Source organism: Siniperca chuatsi, linkage group LG16, assembly GCF_020085105.1.
Source record: "Siniperca chuatsi isolate FFG_IHB_CAS linkage group LG16, ASM2008510v1, whole genome shotgun sequence".
NCBI lineage: Eukaryota > Metazoa > Chordata > Actinopteri > Centrarchiformes > Sinipercidae > Siniperca > Siniperca chuatsi.
This window is the reverse complement of record NC_058057.1, coordinates 11,090,270-11,111,904: the sequence shown is the minus strand read 5'-3', so window position 1 is coordinate 11,111,904 and position 21,635 is coordinate 11,090,270. Positions and strand designations below refer to the sequence as shown.

General features: G+C 39.2%; 1 protein-coding gene across 3 annotated transcripts in view; it reads left to right on the top strand.

The window, feature by feature from the left end:
- Window positions 1–21,635, top strand: part of LOC122863639 (MAM domain-containing glycosylphosphatidylinositol anchor protein 2-like) — a 178,410-nt gene that overhangs the window by 59,578 nt on the left and 97,197 nt on the right. For all 3 annotated transcript variants that reach the window (XM_044170307.1, XM_044170309.1, XM_044170308.1), the window contains exon 3: window positions 8,771–8,945. In XM_044170307.1, coding sequence (XP_044026242.1) covers window positions 8,771–8,945 — 175 coding nt within the window. The remainder of the gene's footprint in view (window positions 1–8,770; window positions 8,946–21,635) is intronic.

Here is a 21,635-nt window from a genome sequence, read left to right as displayed (position 1 = left end):
CCCATACACATACTGTACTTACACACATGTTGATTCTGCAAAATGTTTGCTATATTTATTTGGTTGTATAATAATACAGTACAGATTTTTTTTCTGATTTTATAAAGATATTTTATGTATATATTTTATCTAGATTTTATTAGATTTTATCTATCTTTTGTTGTATTACTATAAATCTGATACATATGATAGATTTTAAAAATAAATGTTACAAGAAAATGAATAAAAACTAACTAACCAGTAGGTAATGTGTTAGTCTGTTTCAACCATCCATTGTAAAACTTCCCTTGAGATTCTGGGTCCTGTCTCTCAGTTTGTTGATTTGGACCACACAACTCAAACGTTTGCAGCAGCTGATAAAACGCAGCATCCTCAGTAATGAGCAAACAATCAACTAAGCATCATGACCTTACAGTATAGCCAGACATTATATCATGACACCAGAGCTCACCTGCCTGAGAGCCTGCATTTCACCTGCATGTGATACACTTTTCCTGATAAGATGATACATGGCAAAAAAAAAAAAAACTTAGGAAAAAAAGTGGAGTGGGGAAGGGTGGTGTTAGTTAACTACTGTATGTATACTGAGCCTCTTTGGCACAAATATTTCCTTCAGAATGAATACAATTCTGTCTTAAACATTAATGCTACACAGATAGATAATAAGATAACTGTTTGCTTATCTCTGAGAATTCTTATTAGCTAAACTGGTGCTGACACATTGGTTCCTCTGAAAAAAGGAACTGATGTCCTCCATCTTTTGCTTTAGGCATTTACATCGATGTTAAAATGACATGTTTGAGCAGTGAATACAAATTAGCCCACTAACACCTCACGCCTAAACTTAAACTTGAAATCAACTGTATGATGTTAGTGAAACCCAGCGAAGATATTATTTTCAATCCTGTGATGTTTGAATAGTTTAACTATAAATTCCAACCACTTCAAATTTGCCACCGTTCAGTCATCTCACAGGCATTACTGCCAATGCTGTGCTGCAGCTACCTGTGTAGTATAGCCTGAGGGTTGTCAGATCATCAGGGCAGGTACCCCCCCAAATCTTGCTCTTTCACTTTTTGCAGAAAACACACAGAACTGACAACTCTGCATATACCTTACTAATAACACCATGTGTAATTACAATGACAAAATGAGATCATTAAAAAATATTGGTTGGGACAATTCATTAGCACCTTGACATTGACATTGACATGTCTTATTGTCCATAACCCAAATCTACACCAGGGGCAGTTCTATGGTCAGTGGCGATCTGGGGCTTAGCCCTTAAATCTTTGAATGAGTATGGGGTCATGCTTCGATTGATAAATATTGCAATATTAAAATAATATAATATATTATAAAATAATAAAAGTGCTATTAAAATAAAATATTATTGTTATTACTTCAAACTACATTGTTAAATTTGCCTCCTTTAACATATATGAAACAAATAAAAACATTGCTATATTTTAAACAATGTATAACAAACTCATCCTAGCCTGTAATCTGACTTTACCACCAATTTATTTCACTTCATTGATTTAAAGGGGCTTACCTTATGGAACAATAAATCCTATAAGAAAAATCTACATAAATTAAAAAGCCACCAAGGTCTACACAAGTAAAATTAGCAACTGTCAAATTTTCTGGCAAACATAACAAGGTTTCATCCAGTTTTAAACAACTATTCCCGCCACACGCTGCGACTTCAGCACTTTTATCACTGTCATCATTATCAGGGACAAAGCGGCGTCTGTTATGTCATTCAGCTTTCTGAAACATTTTAATGTCCAGGACTTGCTTTTTAACAAAATGTTATATGTTCTATGTTTTACAACATATCGAGCTTTTACAACTTATTTCTGAGTAAACTTATTTGCTCCGTGTGTTGTTTACTCTACTTGCTTCATTTTAGTGGCCTGACTGTCGGGGCATAAAAGCTGGCCACTGGAAACTCTCCCGGCAGATGCTCCAGTGACGGGCTGAGCAAAAAGACTACACCGGGGAGGGGCTCTGTTTTCGGTTCCGTCAGCACTTCACTCCGACCACATCGCTCAAAACACATTGGTTCCTACGCAGCTATGATCTGGATTGAGTACAGAAAAATGCCACACGTGATAAACAGTAAAAGATTTTGGGCTGTGCCGCCGTTTATTGTGTTTCCTTGAACAACCTCCATACCAGCAGTAACTTAAACCACACTCTCCATCTGCACCACAATATCACAGGGGGCCAAGTCACACTACTCAATCACTGTAAATGGCTTCAATTAGTTCTGCATTAGCAAATCACAAAATTGCTTTTTTCATCTTTACTGTCCAGATTTCAGTCTCTTTCCCTGACTTTGAGATACTACTAGCTCCCATGATAATACATTTACAGAGGGGTGTTGTGCCAAGTACAACATCAGCACCACAAAGGACCAACTGCAAAATAAATGGGACCACGGTTGGCAATTTCGCCACAGTTTAATTCTTCACATGTCTATCAATATGCACACTTCTTAAATTACATAGATGCCCCTCAGGCCTTCCCACTGATGGAGTCTCTGGATTGTGTCCAACAAGGCAGCAGCTTCCTCACAGTGGGCCTCTCTGTCAGCCCCGTGCACATCCGCCCACCCACCTCGGAGGAAAAACAGAGGCTTTCTAATAATAAAATCATACATGGATCCAACCTCACACGCACTAAGACACACACACACACACACACACACACACACACACTCATGGCAGCGGCAACACTTGTCTGCCTTCCCATTTAATTGTCAAATAAATATATGTTCCTGTCAGTCACCCGCACACCGTATAATATGTGCTTTTTTGCTGTGCCTCGTGGGTTTGGCATTTCAAGGTGTTACTATGGGCTGTGCAGGAACACTGGGACTGTTGGCATCTGGCAGGCTCAGGGGGCAATGAAGTCCAATTCTCATAGATGTATAGTGCAGAGGTCACTGGAAGGATTTGTGGAACTTGGCTCTCTGAGGAGAAGGATAAGACAGAAAATCTTAGTTGTGGACAGTTCTTTTCCCTCACTCTCTGTCTAAAACACTAGCATGTTGCTCTGTCGCTTCCTTTTATGTATTGCTGAAGAAATCGATCAATAGAGAATTAATCAGCAGTCATTTTGATAATAAATTAATAGCTCTACAGCCATGCTAGCAGCTCTGTGAGGCTGTACTTAGGCATAGCAGTGCTTTGAGCAAAATGCTAAAGTCAACATGCTAACATGTGTACAGTGATGTTGCTAAAATGCTGATATTTAGCAGCACGTTTACCATGTTAACCATTGTAGTTTAGCAAGTTGGCATGCTAACATTTGCTGATTAGCACTAAACACAAAGTACAGCTGAGGCTGATGGGAATGTCATTAATTTTGCAGGTATTTGGTCACAAAGCAAAGTATTTGAAAAATGTAACTCTTGATCTGATGATGGCAGATTCTTGGCAATTTAAAAATGTCACCTTGGTCTTTTGGTCTCCTTGGCATTTTTCACTTTATTTTGGACATTTTATAGATCAAAGGATTAACTGATTAGGTGAAAAATTAATTGATCGATTAGTTGACTGTGAAAATAATTTGTTGCAGCCCCAGCTCTATCAAATATAAAGTCTTGAAAACCCCTTCCCTTTCTGTCTCTCTCTCTGTCTCTGCATCTCTGAATTGGCATAAGACACAAAATGTTTGCGTCTCCCTACTTTACACGTCTTTTTAAAAGACAAGCATGTCCATTCTCTCTCTCTCTTTCATCTCCCTTTATCTAGTGCTGAAACAATTAGTCTATTAATCAAGTCGTCGATGAACATGAAGTTAATCTGCTACAATTTTGATAACTGTGTCATTTATCAAGCAAAATTGCCAAACGTCAGCTGGTTACAGCTTCTCAAATGTGAAGATTTGCCATTTTTCTGTGTTTCATATCAATGGAAATTTTCTTGACATTTTATAGATTAAAGTATTAAACAATAAATTGATAAATTAATGAATAATCAATACTGAAAATTAATATTAGATTCAGACCTGCCTCCGTTAAATAGAAAGACCCATAAACCCTTTCCCTTTGTCTTTATCACTGTCTCACTCTTTCTCTTTTTTTCCCTGTTAAAAGGTATTTTTTTTGGGTAGTTCTTTTTCCGAATCGAGGGTCTAAGGACGGAGGGTGTTGTATGCTATACAGATTGTAAAGCCCCTTGAGGCAAATTATGATTTGTGATATTGGGCTACATAAATAAAATTGACTTGACTTGACTTGATATCTCTGTATCAGAACACCACATACATGTACAGCTTTATCTGTTCATACTTTCATGGTTGCAGTTCCCCAGCTTCACTCATTGTCTTTGATGCCGTGAGCAGACATCAAAGAGTCCCTGATGATGAAGCCATCTGCTCCCGTCTCCCCTGCCCTGGCCTCCATCCACTCTGTCCACACTGCTTTGTTTGAGTACCAGGCTCCAAAAGCCAGCAACAGCACATTGCAAACACCTTTTTTTGTTTCAATTATTGGCTGGCCAGATTCAACTCACAGCGCCACGGGTCAGCGAGTACAAATAAGCTGACCTCAGGCCCTGGGACGTTTCGCTTTATACAGACCAATTGGAGTATATGATCTGTTTTGGATGCTCCCATGACAGTTAGCCTACAGTGCTGGTGTCTTTAGCAGATGGTGCTTTTTTGAACATTTGTTAGCCTTCTACTTTTTCACTGTTTGCCATACTAACTACAGTTTCAGAAGGGGCACTGTCTCAGAGTTTCCCCTTGAACTAAACCCTGTCCAATGCAACCAGTCATTTACACTCAGTCGTCAAACATACTGTATGTAGTTCAACACCAAGGCAAATAAAAGCTGATTAATTTCATTTTTTTGTTTGTCAATGTGCATTTCCTATTAAATTCTGGTTTCTGTTTTTTAATTTCATTATCAAAGATTTCGCTGTGGTGTGTTTCACATTGTCATCCAGTTTTTAAGAGGGCCGGTATTTTCTGATACGGACCTGTAGAGTCTGTGCACTCGCCATTTGTGATTTGGGCCCCCTGCTACTTCTTCTGATCGCTTGATTGTCATGCTCAGCCACACTTGGCTGCACCACTGAGCGGCACAGACCACCATCAGTGCCTAAAAGAAAAGATGGCAAGCAATTAGAAACCAGTCTGTAGTTAGGGAGAGCGAAACGTCACAGCAGGCATTATGGGAGATTCACCGAAGATGCGTGCTCCAGCATATGATCCATGCATAACACCAGACACTGGGCGCATTTTAATTAGTTCTTGCCGTGACATCGCAGCATGTGTGGTCTCAAACACTGCTGGGATTTTCCGTTGGATACTAATCTAGACGAGATTCTACTTTACTTGTAAGCAAATGTTGGTGTTTCTATAGAGGTGTCTGACTTAAGAGAGAATGACGTTATTATTTTTTTCCTCCTGTGGAACTAATTGGTGTCATGTTTTCTATTCTTTTCTAAAAATAGAATGTGCAAAATGTGAATGCACAACTCCTTTTTTCTAAACAATATGAGGTGAAATATGAAAACCAGACCACATTTACATACATACATAAAACGTGAACGTGGTACGTCTTGGGCAGTTTGACTTATTCCCCAGTGTGTACTTGCAGGCACCTCATGATTTTCAGCTGAGGAATGAGAAAGGAGCAGTGAAAATAGCCAAAAAACTCAGCCAGGCTGCCAGTGGGCTAGGAGGAGCAATTATCATATTGCTCAAATCCGCCAGCTCCTCTCAGATCAAGAGTATTTGCATTGCACTAAGGAGAGTGAAGAGGGTCAAACTGTTCTCACCGGGCATACTTCAGGACTCCCCCTGTGGGTAGAGGTGCTCAGATGTAAAAAGTCAAAGGAGTGGAGGAATGAAAATAGCTTCAGGGTACAGGGAGAGTTGAAAGCTCACCAATAATGTGATCTGCTGCCCCCGTGAAACAAACAGGAGCACTTTCCTTTTGAAAATATGAAGAGTTATTTGAATACCCACTTCTTAGTGTCACTCTAACAATGCATTTATTGATACTGTGCTTTCCTAAAACTCAAAGCTCTTTACACAAAAGGCAAAGGAAATGACTGTGGGTATAAGCTGGGAGAATATTGAATTCTGCTGAGGTCGCCATAAGCCAGCTTGCTTTGTATTTGCATGGTGGGATCCAGAGCACTGTAGGAGAGTGACACAGAATTCAAAAACTTTGCTCCATCTAATTTATAACCATAACTTATTTAACTTTAGGGCTTGTTTTGCTGAACTCATGATGTCCCTAACTATTGTAATAGGGCCCCAGATTTCCTAACAGTGGGGCTTTAGCATCGATCAGTTGCTGAGTTTAGGCGTTTTCATGGAGTGCTTTCTCTCAATGTCTCTTGAAGCATTTGAAACAGGCCAAGTGAAGCCTTTTCAGTGCAGTGTATTCATTTAGAGGCATTTATTTTTAATGGTAATATATCCACTTAAAGTCTGTATAAAAGGGATGGGACAGAAGCACAGTCTGGCTACAGACTGTCTTTTTTCAGAGAAAGGGGTCGATGAAAAGGAGAAATACAGCACACACACACAGTCTTTGAGTTTCAGGATAGCCAATTTATTTCTTCCACTCTGAACAGTAACACCCCAAGCAAGACAGAAAATCTGAAACTCCTCTGATAAACTTTTGCTGCATGTGAATTCCTCTCCTTGTCATCCTCCAGCCCCGAGCGCCAAAAAAAGCTTCTGGAATAGGGCACCATTATCAGGTTTTGGGCCACCCACCCTTTCATTTCCTTTCTCCCGTCTGTTTGGAAAATGACCAAATTTCAAGCTGTCGTAACCTCAGGCTGGAGTCGTCATGGTTAAAACCCCACAGCTTGTGCAGCACTGTGGCAATCTCCCAAGATAGCACCCAGTCCCCATCCCCCCATGCAATGATATCCCTGTTCCATCTGATGCTATCTCTGTAAAATGGGATGTTATCAGTATTCAAGATGATGCCACACCATACAGTGTGGAGATATTGGATTCTAATTCATAGCCTCCCCTGCATAGACAGAGATATGTGAAGCTCTGCAGGCAAAGCCAGTCCATCTGTGGCTTACTTAGGATGAGGGATTGAATGGAGCTTTATGCTCCGTAGTTCTGGCTGTGTGGCCCCCAGGCCAGAGTTGTCACAGTACCTGTTCATGCTGTATGCTTTAATGAGGACAGGAGAGGGAGATGATGGAGAGTCAATTACAACCTCATGTTGGAGAGTAACACTATTTCACCTTTCATTACACCTCAATGCCATGGGCTAACTGGGTCTCATCAGTTAGTGAAAGGTACTCACGCTGAGAAGGCCACGCTGAGGTCAGTATTGTGTGGAACAGAGGAAAGAGGGAGGTTAGAAGAAGATTTTTAGCTATCAAGTCCTCATTTGTACTGTGGCATATCACAAAAAACACAGGATATTCTTCATCAGTCATCTGTGCATTGTATTAAATATTATTTTGTGTGAAAAACACAAGACAATATAGCAAAAATGCACACAATAACTTACTTTGAATCTACTGCAAATTCTCATGCAATGGCCTTCACTTACTTCAACTACAGAGCGAAATAGACCATTATTTGAAACAGATTCATATTAGACAGGCCTTTACTTCTAATTTTCTCTGTTTTATAGCTATATTTATTTATATTTTTGCCCGTTTTCTGATCTGTTCCTGTTTTAAAGGAATAGTTTTAAGTTTGGTGAAAACTCTTATTCCTGCCGAGAGTTAGATGAGAAGATCGATACCACTTTCATGTTTGTTAGATATATATGAAACTACGGACAGCAGCCAGTTAGCTTAGCTTAGCATAAAAACCGGAAACAGGGGGAAAAGCTAGACAGGCTCTGTCTAAATCTGTCCCACCAGCACCTTTAAATGTCACCTATTGTATCTTGTTTGTTTAAAAAAAGAAGTTTTTTAAAATGACACGTTGTAGTTTTATGGAGGCTTACATGCCTGACTATTTCTTGGTCAGGCGCAGTAACTTCTGGGAGTCTGGTGGTTGCCTGGCACCCTCATATGACAACAAGACTCCAGGAAGTCACTTTGCCCAACCATGGTTGTTGATGTTGTTTGCTGTTAATGCAATACTTACCTGCTCTCTTGATGAAATAAGTTGCTCTGACTTTCTTTTCGCAAACAAAAATGCTGATTTAATTCACTAGTTATTTCTAGTGGCTTTCAGTTTGTTGTTTTTCAATCAGTGTTAAGCTACTAGTCAATGCAAAGACATTTCACATTAAAAGCCTTCCAGTGACTCAAAGGGCATAACCCATCCATTCTCTGGTAGGCTTTTAATTTTTAAAATGTGCAGGAAGTGATGAGTTTCACTAACTGTAGCTTTACAGCAATCCAAAGAAACTGAAAAGTCGAAGTGATTGGAAATAATTAGTAAATAAAATTCATATTTCTGTTGACAAACAAAACTTATAGCTGCAGACTGGTGTCAGACTGCTGTGGAAATATATATGATGCTGAATTTACTATGTGAGCTATTTGAGTAAAGGTAATTACACCCCTTCAATGTTTATGTACCAGGCCTGTATTAGCGACTGGCCTTTATTTATTCGTGCTGGCCATGCCTATGGCTATTATTTGAATACCAGCTTTTATTTGAGAATTTACCATATCATCTTGATTTATACCATATATCTACTACCTACCTGAAGCTCTGTTGGACCCCTCACTCTATTGCATGCATACTAGACCAGAAGATGAACACTTGAAATCAGACCTGGAAGTAATTTCTTTGTTCTTCCCAGATCCGATGGACCAAAACAGCCGGCAGTGTGTCGGACCGCTTCCAGGACTCCAGTGTGTTCAACGAGACGTTGCACATTGCAAAGATCCTGAGGACCCAGGGAGGTCGCTACTACTGCAAGGCTGAGAACGGCCTTGGATCCCCTGCCATCAAGTCCATCAGGGTGGACGTCTACTGTAAGTGTGATTTACATGGCTCAAAATTGGACATGATGCATCGTGGATATTTTTCATTCGTCATTTAAACTGCAAGGCTAAGAGAGAGAGAACTAAAGATTTTACCCATTATTCACCAAACACAATTGCCCACTGTTGCTTCACAGTAATAAGGTTGTAGCTGTTTTGTTTCTTAACTTTCTTAACCTTTCTGTGTGGAGTTTGAATTTTTTCCCTCTATTATTATGTGTTTCTTCCTGGTTTACAAAGACATCCAAATGAGGCAGATTGAATATGGTAAATGGTATGGTTGCCCAAAGGTCTGACTTTCAGAGTCTGTATCTGTGTTACTGTGCGGAGGTCTGGCCATGGTGTCACTTTGTCTTCTGCCTAATTCTCTGCTAGGGCACATTCCAGTGAGCCATGACCCTGAAAAGGTTTCTATTCACAGTTCTGATTATGCAACAAAGTCAGTCTCTTAGCAGTGCAGTAAAGCATACTATAGTGCAGCTGTCAGTGCAGTTAGCTTTTAACCAGTATATATGATTTATTATTAAATCCTAGGAAAGAAATTATTATGGGAAATGAAACAAGTACTGTAATATTATTTTCTAAATTTGCCCGAAATGTTTTAAATTCCTTAAGAAAAATCTTACTGTGAACCCAGACAGCTGCAGCACAGACGATTAGTGCTGATCAGTGTGTAACAACATGAAACCTTACAGCCCAATATAGCAACATTCCATATTTCTGCTATAAATGAAAATGTAGGTATTCAGAGGTAGAGTATCCAAAGAGAACCCTGTGCTCTCCTGAGAATGTTAATGTTTTTATTATCCTGACACAACCATTGACCGTAAGTGCAGCCTCTTTATTTTTAAAGTATCTGTACGACAAACGGTGAAGGTTCATTAGCATTCATCAAAGAAAATAGTGATTTAGTGTTATCGTTTTTATTGATTCAGCATTGATTGTCCTATTTCACCTGGTGAGTGGTCGAAGAGTGGCGAGACAGGGACTTTCATCACAGCCGGACCCCCAGACAACCTCCAAGTAGGAGTTTATATCCAATGAGTAATGTGTAGGTGTATTGTAATCAGCTGTATTAAAGGCAGATCTCTAATCTTACTGTTTCAGCTTCAAATCTTGCTGAGATACATTTAAAATCACGTGTTTGGAGCCTTTGAAAGATCTCTAAGACGCCTACTTAATTTTTCACTACTGGTTCAGTCTTTGCTCCCTCAGTAGCACTCAACCCTTGCTTTCTTTTTTATGCCAAGCTGCAAAGTAAAAAATATGCTATATCTCTAAATTGTTGACCTCTCTGCCCTTAATTTGTTGGCAAACATCCAATTTACAGTCAAAGAGGAAAGAAAGGGGTAGTGGAGCAGAACGTTTTTGCACTAAAAAAGATGCACTTGAGCCCTTTCTGGTCCATGACACCTTCCCAGTAAAACCTACGTTCATCTGATGCATTTTTGAGTGGTAACACTGGCCTCTGTCTGTAGTTTTGTGAATAATACTCCAGCAGTTATGGGCTTCTCCTCGCTTTTCCTCTACCCATATTTTCTTTCCTGTCTCTGTCTTATTCTTGCCCTCTCGATGTGTGAGCCACATCCTTGTATCTGTTTATTTGGATTGACATGGGCAGAGGTTGTGGAATTGAAACTTGTTTAGAAAGCTTGTGGAAGGCCTTAGTGGAGCAGCAGAGCAAGGGCTGAAAGCGTCTCAGCAGACAGTCAGAGCCACGTTCCCTCTATGCACCATTTCACCTTGGCTGCACTAAAGAGCTGGAGGGGCAGATGTGGAAAATAAGGAAAAGAATACCTTGATAGAGCATATAATATAATATAAAAATACAAAAATAACAATATAGTAGTAATATAGTATTATTATATAGTAATGTTAGTAATATAATGCAGTGTAATATGGTAATATATTACACATGCATCAACAAAAGGGGAGTAGTGAAAACATATAGGAAAAAGCCTTCAAATAATTAGGTAAAATCAAAATTAATATTAAGCAGATTTTTTTTACACAGTAGCGTTTCAAATTGTTTTCCTGATGATGTCCTTGCATCTGGCCTCGTAACACAGTATGTGCATACTTCATTAGCTTGCATTGTGTTATGTTGCACATCCAGCAAAAGCACATAATTTCTCCTGAACAATGTTATAGCTGTCCCCTGGGGGGGGGGGGCTGCTGATGGGCCTCTGCAGTACATGCTATTTTTAGTCGTTTGCAGCTCTGATTTTTAATTAGTATTAAAATTGGTGTTTTGGAGATAAACCTCCCAACAACAACACCTTGAATTGTGTTTGCTGACTCTTTCATATGTATCTATGTATATGCACGTGTGTCTCTGTTCATATCACTTTGTTTATGTCTACACTGGCAGTTATAATGGACTACACCATTACTGCAAAGGGAAGATACTCCCCGCCCCAGCATGTTTCACATTAAGAGGCTTATAACCTGAATGATCTTTCTACAGTCTCTTCCTTGGTTTTCTTTTGAGACCATTTATTTGCTTTTGCTTCAAGGGTCTTGTTTTCAATTTTCAAAATAAACACTAGAGATCTTATTTATATGTGCACCTTTATTAGATCAAAGTGTACTTTCCGAAAAAAAAACCCTTCTTCATAAATGTAGCCTGCTTGTTTCAATTAAATTAAATGAAGGAAATAAGAAAAACTAAATGTAGACAGACAAACAGACAGTGAAAGTTTTCTGTAGAGTTGACTGTGAGCAGCAGATGAAAACAGGAAGGGATAATTAATGGTAATAACTGACCTCTGCAGCCCAGAGGAGCTGATATTAGCTATATAGCCAGCTCAAAGCTAACATATTTACAAAGCTCAGAAGTCCATCTAAGCACATTTTATACCTGCTGACACTTCAGTTGTGTTTGTCGGCAGTTAGGTCTGTGGAGAAAGCCCTCTGCAAAGTTAATAAAGGACATTGCCCAACTCCTACACTGATTGATTTTAAGCTTAAGATGCTCACTTCTTTTTCCTACAGGGGAATCTTTTCGATGTTTTCATTTAATTTCAGCTGCATTAATTTTGCTGCAGCATCTAATGTTTCATTGAGTGACTGATCGAAGAGGGCTTAAGAGGCAGCTTATTGCAGGCTCAGAGTTCATTGACCATCGCCAGCACAATATGTCTAAAAGTGATTTGGCAAGGAGGCGACCAGGGGAAAATGTCCACCGTCCAAAAAACAAACTTAGGTTAGGAAAAGAGTTCAGGGGCTTGAAATATTCCAGCATGTTGTTAATTAATTTATACAACTTTTCAAACATATGGCTCACTCTAGTAATCACCAGTTTTCAAAATACATACTATTGATTATATACAATGTTAATTGGTGCTGAAATGGTAGTTGATGAATCAATGTGTCAATCAAAAAAGCATTAATCAGCAATTTTCATCATTCATTTTGCAATAACGCATGTGCCTTCTATGTACATTCTCCAGTTCCAGTTTCACAATTGCAGCTTTTCTGTGTTTCATATTATTTGAAATGAATGTGTTTGTTGGACACCACCTAGGCCTCTTTGAACCTGTAATGGGCATTTTTCACAATTCTCTAACATTTTGTCGACTAAATGTTCAATTTATTCAAAGTATTTCGCGAAAAAAATAATTGACAAGTCAATCGATACTGAAAGTTAGTTGCAACCCTAATATTAGTCCGCTGAATGAATCCTGCACAACTCCACTTGCCACTGATAACAATACAATCTTCAAGTCAATTATTGTTGCCCAAATATACAGGTTGTCAAATGAAATGAGAGAGAGTGAAACAGAATGATTTTAGCTGAGGGACAAATGGAAAACAAATTGCTGTGCCTTAAACCTGCTCTGTCCAGGTCAGCATTTACTGTACAGGTTGTGATAAAGGACCACTTTAAAACTCACTTTAAAATGGTATGAACAAGCCCGGCAAACCTGAATAAATTGAGAACACAGAGATGTAGTGCAGAGAAGAAAAAAAAAACATGCAGCCAAGTTTCCCTGTGTTCTCAGGAAAGAAAAAGCACTTTGTACTGTTTGTCCATATGCTAATGTTGGGCAGATTATATTAATGTTGTCTGCCTAGTCAGCCAGTACCATTTTGTCAGTGGCTGTGAAATAGTAAGAATCAGGTGGTGCATATATTGTGAGAAACAGCCACTGGACTGTGGATATCATTTTACTGAAGCTTTCACACACATATTCATTCTTCCCTGATATTTCTCACTACGTTCCTTCAAAAGAAGGATTAGAATAAGACAATAGTCTGCTTTCTCTGTGTTATCTCTGGAAGGACTTACACAGCCCTTATTCCACACTGCTGGTGCAGAAGCCAGAGAATTTTAATGAAGATACTGTATGTTTGTCGGCACATGGCTTGTATCATTTTTTTGGCAACAGCAGCTTCCATCTAGATTTGAGATGTGCAAATGTATGTGTCCATTTCTTTGTGTGCTCATGCGTGTGAGAGGAAACAAAAATAGAGGCTGCCCATTGGGTTCAAGCACATGCTTATGCATGAACACACTCTCCACCGGTGAGGTCCTGACTCACACACACATGTCAAAGGCTTAACTTGTCTTGGCATACGCCTCCTCAGCTGTGCAACGCTGTGCAACAGCATGCAGTGTGAGGATGACTTGAGGAAGTGTGTCTGCTTTATGTTTGCCTTCCATCGATGGAGTTCATGAAGGAGCTCAGGGACCAAACAGCAGCTGATGGTGTTTGTTTAGCGGCCATGCTGGCTTTGCTTAATCCAGTCGGTCAGTATAACTGCCGCTTCCTATCTCATCAGGTGTCCAATTCGTGCCGCCCTGCTGAAAGGTGCCGAGTGTGTGAGAAGGTAGAGGGTTTGGGAGAAAACATTGACTCACAGAAACACAGAACATGGTGATATAGAAAAATCGAGTTTTGACTGAGGCTTATGAGGTTCCGATTAACTTCTGTATCCCTTCATTACTGGTATTTGCACTTGTATTTTTATACCCTGGAGAGGCTCTTTTAAAGTGACTAGGTAATATCTTTGCGTATATGCAGAGGGAAGTGTGTGGGATGGTGATCTCAGGGGAGCCTATCGATTAGTGGGTTCAGTTGGATGAAGCAGGTGCTGGAGGCAGGTTCAACAGGTTAGAGTTATGATTTAGATTGAAGGCAGATATACTGATTCAGCTGGCACGTGTCATCACTGTGTGAATAACATGTAGTGTAAAGTGACCACTCAAAGTAAAGTGCTAGAAAAGCACTATACAAGTACAGTCCATTTACCATTACAGCCCCATTCACACTTTGCTTTGACTTGTGGAGAAATCCAACGCTTGACAGACCTGCTGTGCATAGTTGCTGTCACTAAGCTATGATTGGTTTGTGGGAGGGGTTTAGGTGAAGTAACATTTATTAGCATGTTCTTAGACTGTAGAACACACAGACACTGGGGAGAATAAAAAAAAGAGTGTAATTCTTATACCATCCATTTGGAGCTTATTCCATGCTCTTTAAAACTGAATTCAAGCAATACAAAACCTCACATGACATCATCATCAATTTTGGGACTAAAAACAGAGTCATGTGCCAAAAACGGTATCTTGGTATCTCAGAATGATGTGATCCTATGATACGAGGTGATGTATTATACAATCTTCTGAAAAGATCCCATAATGTATGTAGACAAAGATATATGTGCAGCGGCTCGTAAGTGCTTTTGGATGTAAATGACCTGGTGTGATGAATGGTGGGATACAGCCACGGTGAGTTATCTGAGCCTTGTTTGAATCAGGACAGAATGAATCAGCACATTATGTGTACATTATGTAAATGTTTGCTGGTTTGGTTAATGGAGGTAAAGCCAGTTCACGACTGCCCATTACTCTTTCAAGGACTTGCTCTGGGGAGGAGCCCTTAATCAGAGTAGTGGAGTCAACCTCATCTCTTGCCTCTGTTTTTCTCCCCATCAGGATCTTAAAACATACTACACTGCGTTTGTGTTGTGTATGCTAATGTGATTATCAGAATTTCATTCTTATCTGCTTTTTGTTTTTTAACATTTTCTCTCTGTATGAGGAAAGGCCACAGATGATGTACTGACAGCTAGTTATTATTTCTTTTCGCCAGGATTTTTGGATATGGACAACAATATCCCCATTACGAGATTTGACTATAAAGTATGAATCATGAAGAATAATGATAATATTGATCTCGAGCTGTACTCATTTATAAAACAGATTTATCGAGCAAAAAAAGTATTTAGAGACTGAATGATACAATGTTATCTGAAGAAGTCTCATGAGGATAGAAGTCTTGAAATGTTCTAATGTTTCAATAAATATCATGCAGAGCTTTGGTTTGTGTGGTATTACCAAAGAAGACCAAGGAGACAAGAAATGAAATAGTTGTTTACTGATTTATTTATTTATTTTTGGAGAGAGATGGACAAGATAAAGAGAATCAGTAATGATTGTATGAAATGTAATGTCATACAGAACACTAGAGGCGTGCATTAAAGATGTAAATGAAAAAAAAATTCAGTTGAAACAGGATGTTGTGGCAGTTTGAGATCATTCTAAAGAGTGAACCAATGAAATATCGGTTCAAGAAAGAAAGTATCTCACTTGATATAACGACCAAAAGGGCAGGGCTGCTTTTACAGAATGAGGTCACCGTTTATAAATTTGATGTTTGCCAGGACATTTAAATGCCAATTTTATAGTGTCTTTAAAGAAATGCAGTGTGCCCTCGTACGTCAGACATTACCTCAGTGGTCAAACAAGCATCAGCCACCTGGAAGCCAGCCTGCTGTAGAGAACAAGGCAGGTCAATAATGAATAAAATATCTTGTTATTTTCTTTGAACAACAACACAACATGTGGAATTCCAGCCTTTTCACAACACACATACGCACAAACAACTTCTATACCCAACACAATCCATTTAAGCCACTAAGATACATGTGTTGCTTTATTAATATTAAATGAGAATACTGTTAATATGGTTATTATAGGTATTGAATTTAAAAAAATGAGCCTGTGACATTAGCAGAAATATGAATGGTCAACTTTTTTATTTAAAGAAAACGCTATCAAATCCTCATTCAGGAAATATCTTCCATCCTTGGTTGCTCTTTGTCCAGGCCGAACAAAGGAGAAGGTCATTAGCCTGAAACCACAAAAGAACTCCATCATGTCACTGGTGCTTTGCCTCCAACTCTAATGGTGGCTTTCTAGGTGTTGTTGTGTAGATCAGTGGTCTGTGGCCTGTTTGTTTTCTAGGTAGATGAATTAGAGAGGCTATGGGCTGAGGCAGACGCTACAGTCTAAGGAAGAGGATGAAGAGGAGATTCATTACTCTTCACCCCCTACACACACACACACACACACACACACACACACACACACACACACACACACTGGGCCTCATTATTTCCTCATCTCCATCACCCAATTGAGGGGTTGCAGGCTCAGCTGTAAGGCTGCTGACGTCTGCCTCTCCATTTATCTCACACGTTGTCCATGTGTACACAACCCCCCCATACACATACATACATTGGTCTTGTACACACATCTACAGACACCCAGTGTTCCTCCAAAGACAGCATAATTGGAAAAGCACTGTCTCTGAGGAAGATGGAGGCAGTCCTAAGTGGGCTGCAGCTTCCTGAACACAGCTCCAGCTCTTAAAGCAACAGTTTAAACAGCACAGTTAAAGTGCAGGATGACTTCATCTGGCTAGAGGGAAACATCACCCACTGTTTGAGCTTAAACATAATCTATTTGCATTTGACTTCAAGGGAAAAAGAGCAATCAGAAGTCTATATTGAAGCTCTGAAAGTTTGTTTATAGCACAAATAAAATGCTTTTTTAGATCCATACTGCACAATATCTTTTTTATTATTTCTTTTACACATTAGCATTCAGTAACTTGAGGGGACAAGCCCACTTTACTATACATTAGAGTATCTTCTTGCAATGCTAACAAGATCATTGTCCTCTATATCCATTTAGGCTTCTCTGCTAACAACAGTGTAGCATGTTGTATCGTTCACTATCGCTCCATTGAGTCTATTCTGCATTGCTTCTTTAATTGGCAGTAATTACACTTAACCAGGCCTGATGACTGTGGCCTCAGAGAGGGAGTTAGTTACCATTACCTTAATGCTCAACGCATATCCTATGATGACAAGAGAGAGAGAGAGAGAGAGAGAGAGAGAGAGAGAGAGAGAGAGAGAGAGAGAAAGAGAGAGAGAGAGAGGCACAGAGAGAGTGTTATTATCTTTATCTTATCTTACCTATCTGTATATATTTTAAAGGTGGAGTATGCGATTGTAATCCATTACACATCGTTTTGTCAAATTCAACGAATATATCCTCATGATCCGCTAACTGTCTGTTCAGCGTGTGAGCTGAAGAAAACTGCTTTTGTACACAGCCCTGGCCAGTGGCGTAAGGTACATACGATGGGCCCCAGTGCACGCTATTATGACAGGCCCCTGTGCACGCTAATTGCTAGTTATGAAGCGCACACACACGGCATGTATGTGTATATATGGGAAAGTAGAGAGGTCAAAGAGAAAGCTATCTAAACCATGGATACAGTCAAAGTTCTGAAACTGAAAACAAGCATCAGCTCCTGGGAACAGAGGAGCTGTCTATTTCACTGTGGTGCTGAAATGACCTCTGACTTTAACAAAAGGCATTTTTTGGTGCAATAACCTCACAAGAGCTATTTGATATAAAGGCAAGGGATGATAGTAAAATGAAGCCTAGCCAACCAAGCAAAATGATTAATTATCTTGTGTAAAAATAACAGCAGCCCATCAGATACCCCAAATCCCCTTGAAAAAGCACTTGTACTCACCTACAACTGAGTTACTTGTAGCCCACTTGTAGCCTAGTAAGCCTACCATAATATATGTATAACTTGTATTGAAATTTATATCTAACACAATATGGTTATTTAGGACTAACGTTATATCTAGCTTGCTCTCCTAACATTACCTGCCTCATCGTTGTTAACACGCCAGTGTCACGCCAGTCGAACTGCTGCATTGCTGCTATGCGGGGGGGTCGTCCGTGGGCTGACAAAAAAAGCCAAAGGAATCTAATTTAGGGAGCTTTGATACCTTCTCCTCCTGTTCTTATCTCTCTTGTCTTTTCCAACTGTCGCTTTTATGTTTGAGAGGCATGACTGTTCACTCTGCTTGCAGATGTGCTCAGCTTGTCAATCTTGACAGATTTTGCACCTAAACTAGCTACCGTATATTGTATCTTCTCGTCACATGATCATATAAAGACTTGACAACATTGGACAACATCAACATACATATTACCCAGCAATCATCATTGTATATCTGCATATGATAAAAATTCCAAAGAAAATAGATTATTCATTTAATTGAATATTTTTTTATAGCTCTACAGTTTCTATATTTTCTGTAGTATAAGTATATCATTTTGTTATAGATTGCTACTGACTATTTTACAAAAAGAAATGAAAACCACGACAGAGATGGGTTTGCCTTTTCGAGGGCATATATAACAAAAGGCAACAAGTTATAAATAAGTGTTAGTTGAACTTGGATGTATTTCAAAAGTGGCTATCTAAATTATAGTCAGGGGCCCTTTCTGTAGGGCCTTCTCTCCTGACAGTCCCCCCCTACCTCATTGGCCCCAGTGCAACTGCACTGTCTATGCAGGCAGGTACCTTTCTAGCCATGATATGAGTGTCAGATAAAAGCAAATGACATTCGGCATACTTTCTAGTTTGCCAAGATATGCTGTTGTTGTTGTTGTGATGTTTGCTATAGTAGCAGGAGAGTTGTGAGTATCGCTGTCTGGAGCTGTTGTGCTGGCTCTGGAAACCGTCCTGTCCTCTCTGCATGTTGGCTTCACTGCAGCAACTGTAGGGACAGTTTGCTAACCCACAACATAGCTATCATTAGTTATAGTACTTGCTGTGTCATTGTTTGCACTATATCATGGTATTGGATTTCTCCAGAATAGCATACCCCACCTTTAATAGCACATTTCTTCTGTTTATGGGTATGTTTTTTATTTCACACTTGCTTTGGCAATGTTAACGTCTGTTTCCCATGCCAATAAAGCCCCACTGAATTGAACTGAGAGAGAGAGAGAGAGACAGAAGTGTGTTTCATGTTCTTATATCCCGGTGGGCACTTTAACCTGAATGCACACTAACCCATGGAGACTTGTGTCACCTTGGGGACAAAAATTGACTCAGTTTTGGTCCCCACGGATAGAGACTGCTTTTTGAGGGTTAAGATTGGTTTTAGGGTACAAGTAGGTTAAGGTTAGGGTAAGGGGCTAGGGAAAGCATTATGTCAATGACTGTACCCCACGGGGATAGTGAAAGGAACTTGTGTGTGTAAGGGGATGGGGAAGACAAGTAAAGGAGAAGATTTTATAGAGAACGAAAGAGGAAATAACCCCCCCACCCCCCCCCGCCGAAGAAATTTAAGTTCAAAATAACGCAGGAATGTGGAAATGAATAATTAATGAATAATTCAGGACTTGTTACATAGTACCACAGATGCATGCCAAACAGCAGTCGTGCCAGGGGTGGTGTGTTGCCCTTTACAAACCTTAACCCAACTTGTCCAAACTCCCCCTCGCTGTGTTCCTGGCAAAGACAGAAGAGTAGCCTTTATAAACCCCCAATCCCAAAGGTCTGCCCCTTTACAGTGTATTAAAACTGTTATTTCGACCCCTGGCAACTGACCCACTGATTAAATTTCAATTCCAAACTTCAAATATTAAAGCCTGGATGGGGAGTTGTGTAATGAATTGTATCCAAGACACACACTCTCTCTCTCTCTCTCTCTCACACACACACACACACACACACACACACACACACACATAAAGCCATCTAATCTAATAAACCTGCAATGTTTTATTATTACACCACAAGGATTTGGATATTCATATATTGTTCAACTGATGCAACCAGAACAAAAACATTTTGATTCAAAATTTAGAAATTGTAAATGCCAGTGACAGAAGTAGGAAGTAGGTAATTATGTGTTTAAAATGTGTTTTTAAAAGCATGTGAACAATGTTTGCACATCTCTTTCATTGCTTTCACTTTGAGCACTACATTTTTAATCATTCTTATTAAAAAAACATGGAGTGAGTGGCTTAAATGCATGTCACAATAGTCACAGGATTGAGTGCAATAACCTCTGTGACCATAACCTCTCTCTCAAAAATACCAACAATATGTATTCACAAATATATTTAAAAAATATCAAAAAATGAATGAAGATTAACGTTTATCCAAATCTGCAAAGATGGCTCATCATTAGATAAACTCATGAATAAAATCATGATTAGGTCCAAATCACAAAAACAACAATTCAAAATATTATCAAAATGTTCATACTGTATATACAGAATACACACACACACAGTATATACAGATATATATATATAAGGAAATTTAATTACATGAAACATAGTTAAATGATTTAAAACTTGATAAATTTAGTTATAACATTTTAGCTGAGGTGCCCAAATTTTATACAGCAACCGGATAGTATATTTCAAGATATTTAAATGTGAATAGTCAGAGGTTTGGCTTGAGAGGGATATGTCATATGTAAAAAATATAAATATATAAAATAATGCCTTTTGGATAAAAATAGATGTAAAATTTGGAATAATACCCATAGATGTGTGAGATATGTAATATATATAATACTCAGTATCATGAGCAATAAAACATAGGATATAATGTTAATAACACTGACATGCAGTGATCCACCATGAAAGACCATCATTATTATTGCAAGTGCCTTGGTCAAATTAAAGGAATAGTTTGACATTTTTTCACTTTCTTGCTGAGAGTTAGATGACAAGATCAATACCACTCTCATGCCTGTACGGTAAATATGCAGCTAGCAGCCGGTTAGCTTAGCTTAGCACAAAGACCGAAAACAGGGAAACTGCTAGCCTGGCTCTGTCCAACAGTAACAAAATCCACCTTCAAGCACCGTTAAATGTCACTCATTAACATGCTGTTTAATCTGTACAAAAAGTGCAAAAACGACAAGTCATGTGGGACTATTTCTTACCTGGGAACAATGATTTCCCAGAGTGTTGTCATCACCGTGAGGTTTCCGAGCAAACAGCGGAGACTCCAGGAAGCCACTGCTCCTGACCAAGAAATAGTCCCCCAGTGGTATGAATCTTCTCATCTAACTCTCGGCAAGAAAGCGAATAACTATATTTTCCAAAATGTCAGACTATTCCTTTCAGGTAGAAATTGGGCTGAGCTTAACATTTAACTAACAACAGTTTAGTCAGCTAAACTTGTAAGAGGGGGCAGCCCTAACATTTCCGTAGACAAGCAGTGGCTAGTAGTAGAAAACGTGATCTTTAATGCTTCAAATTAACACCTTAATCTGGTTATTTGCAGCAATCTGTTAACATACTACATGCACATACATGCATATATATATATATATATATATATATATATATATATATAATGATGTGGTGAGATGCACTTAGCTTTCTTATTGTATGATATGTCTAGTCACTGTTTATGTGTTTCTCAAAATAAATATATGTGTTACACTGCCACATTCAGATATCACACACCTATTATTATCCTTTTATCCCCCCCCCGACAGCACTGAGAGTGGTGCAGCACACGAAGCTGCTCACGCTCGTATCTCATG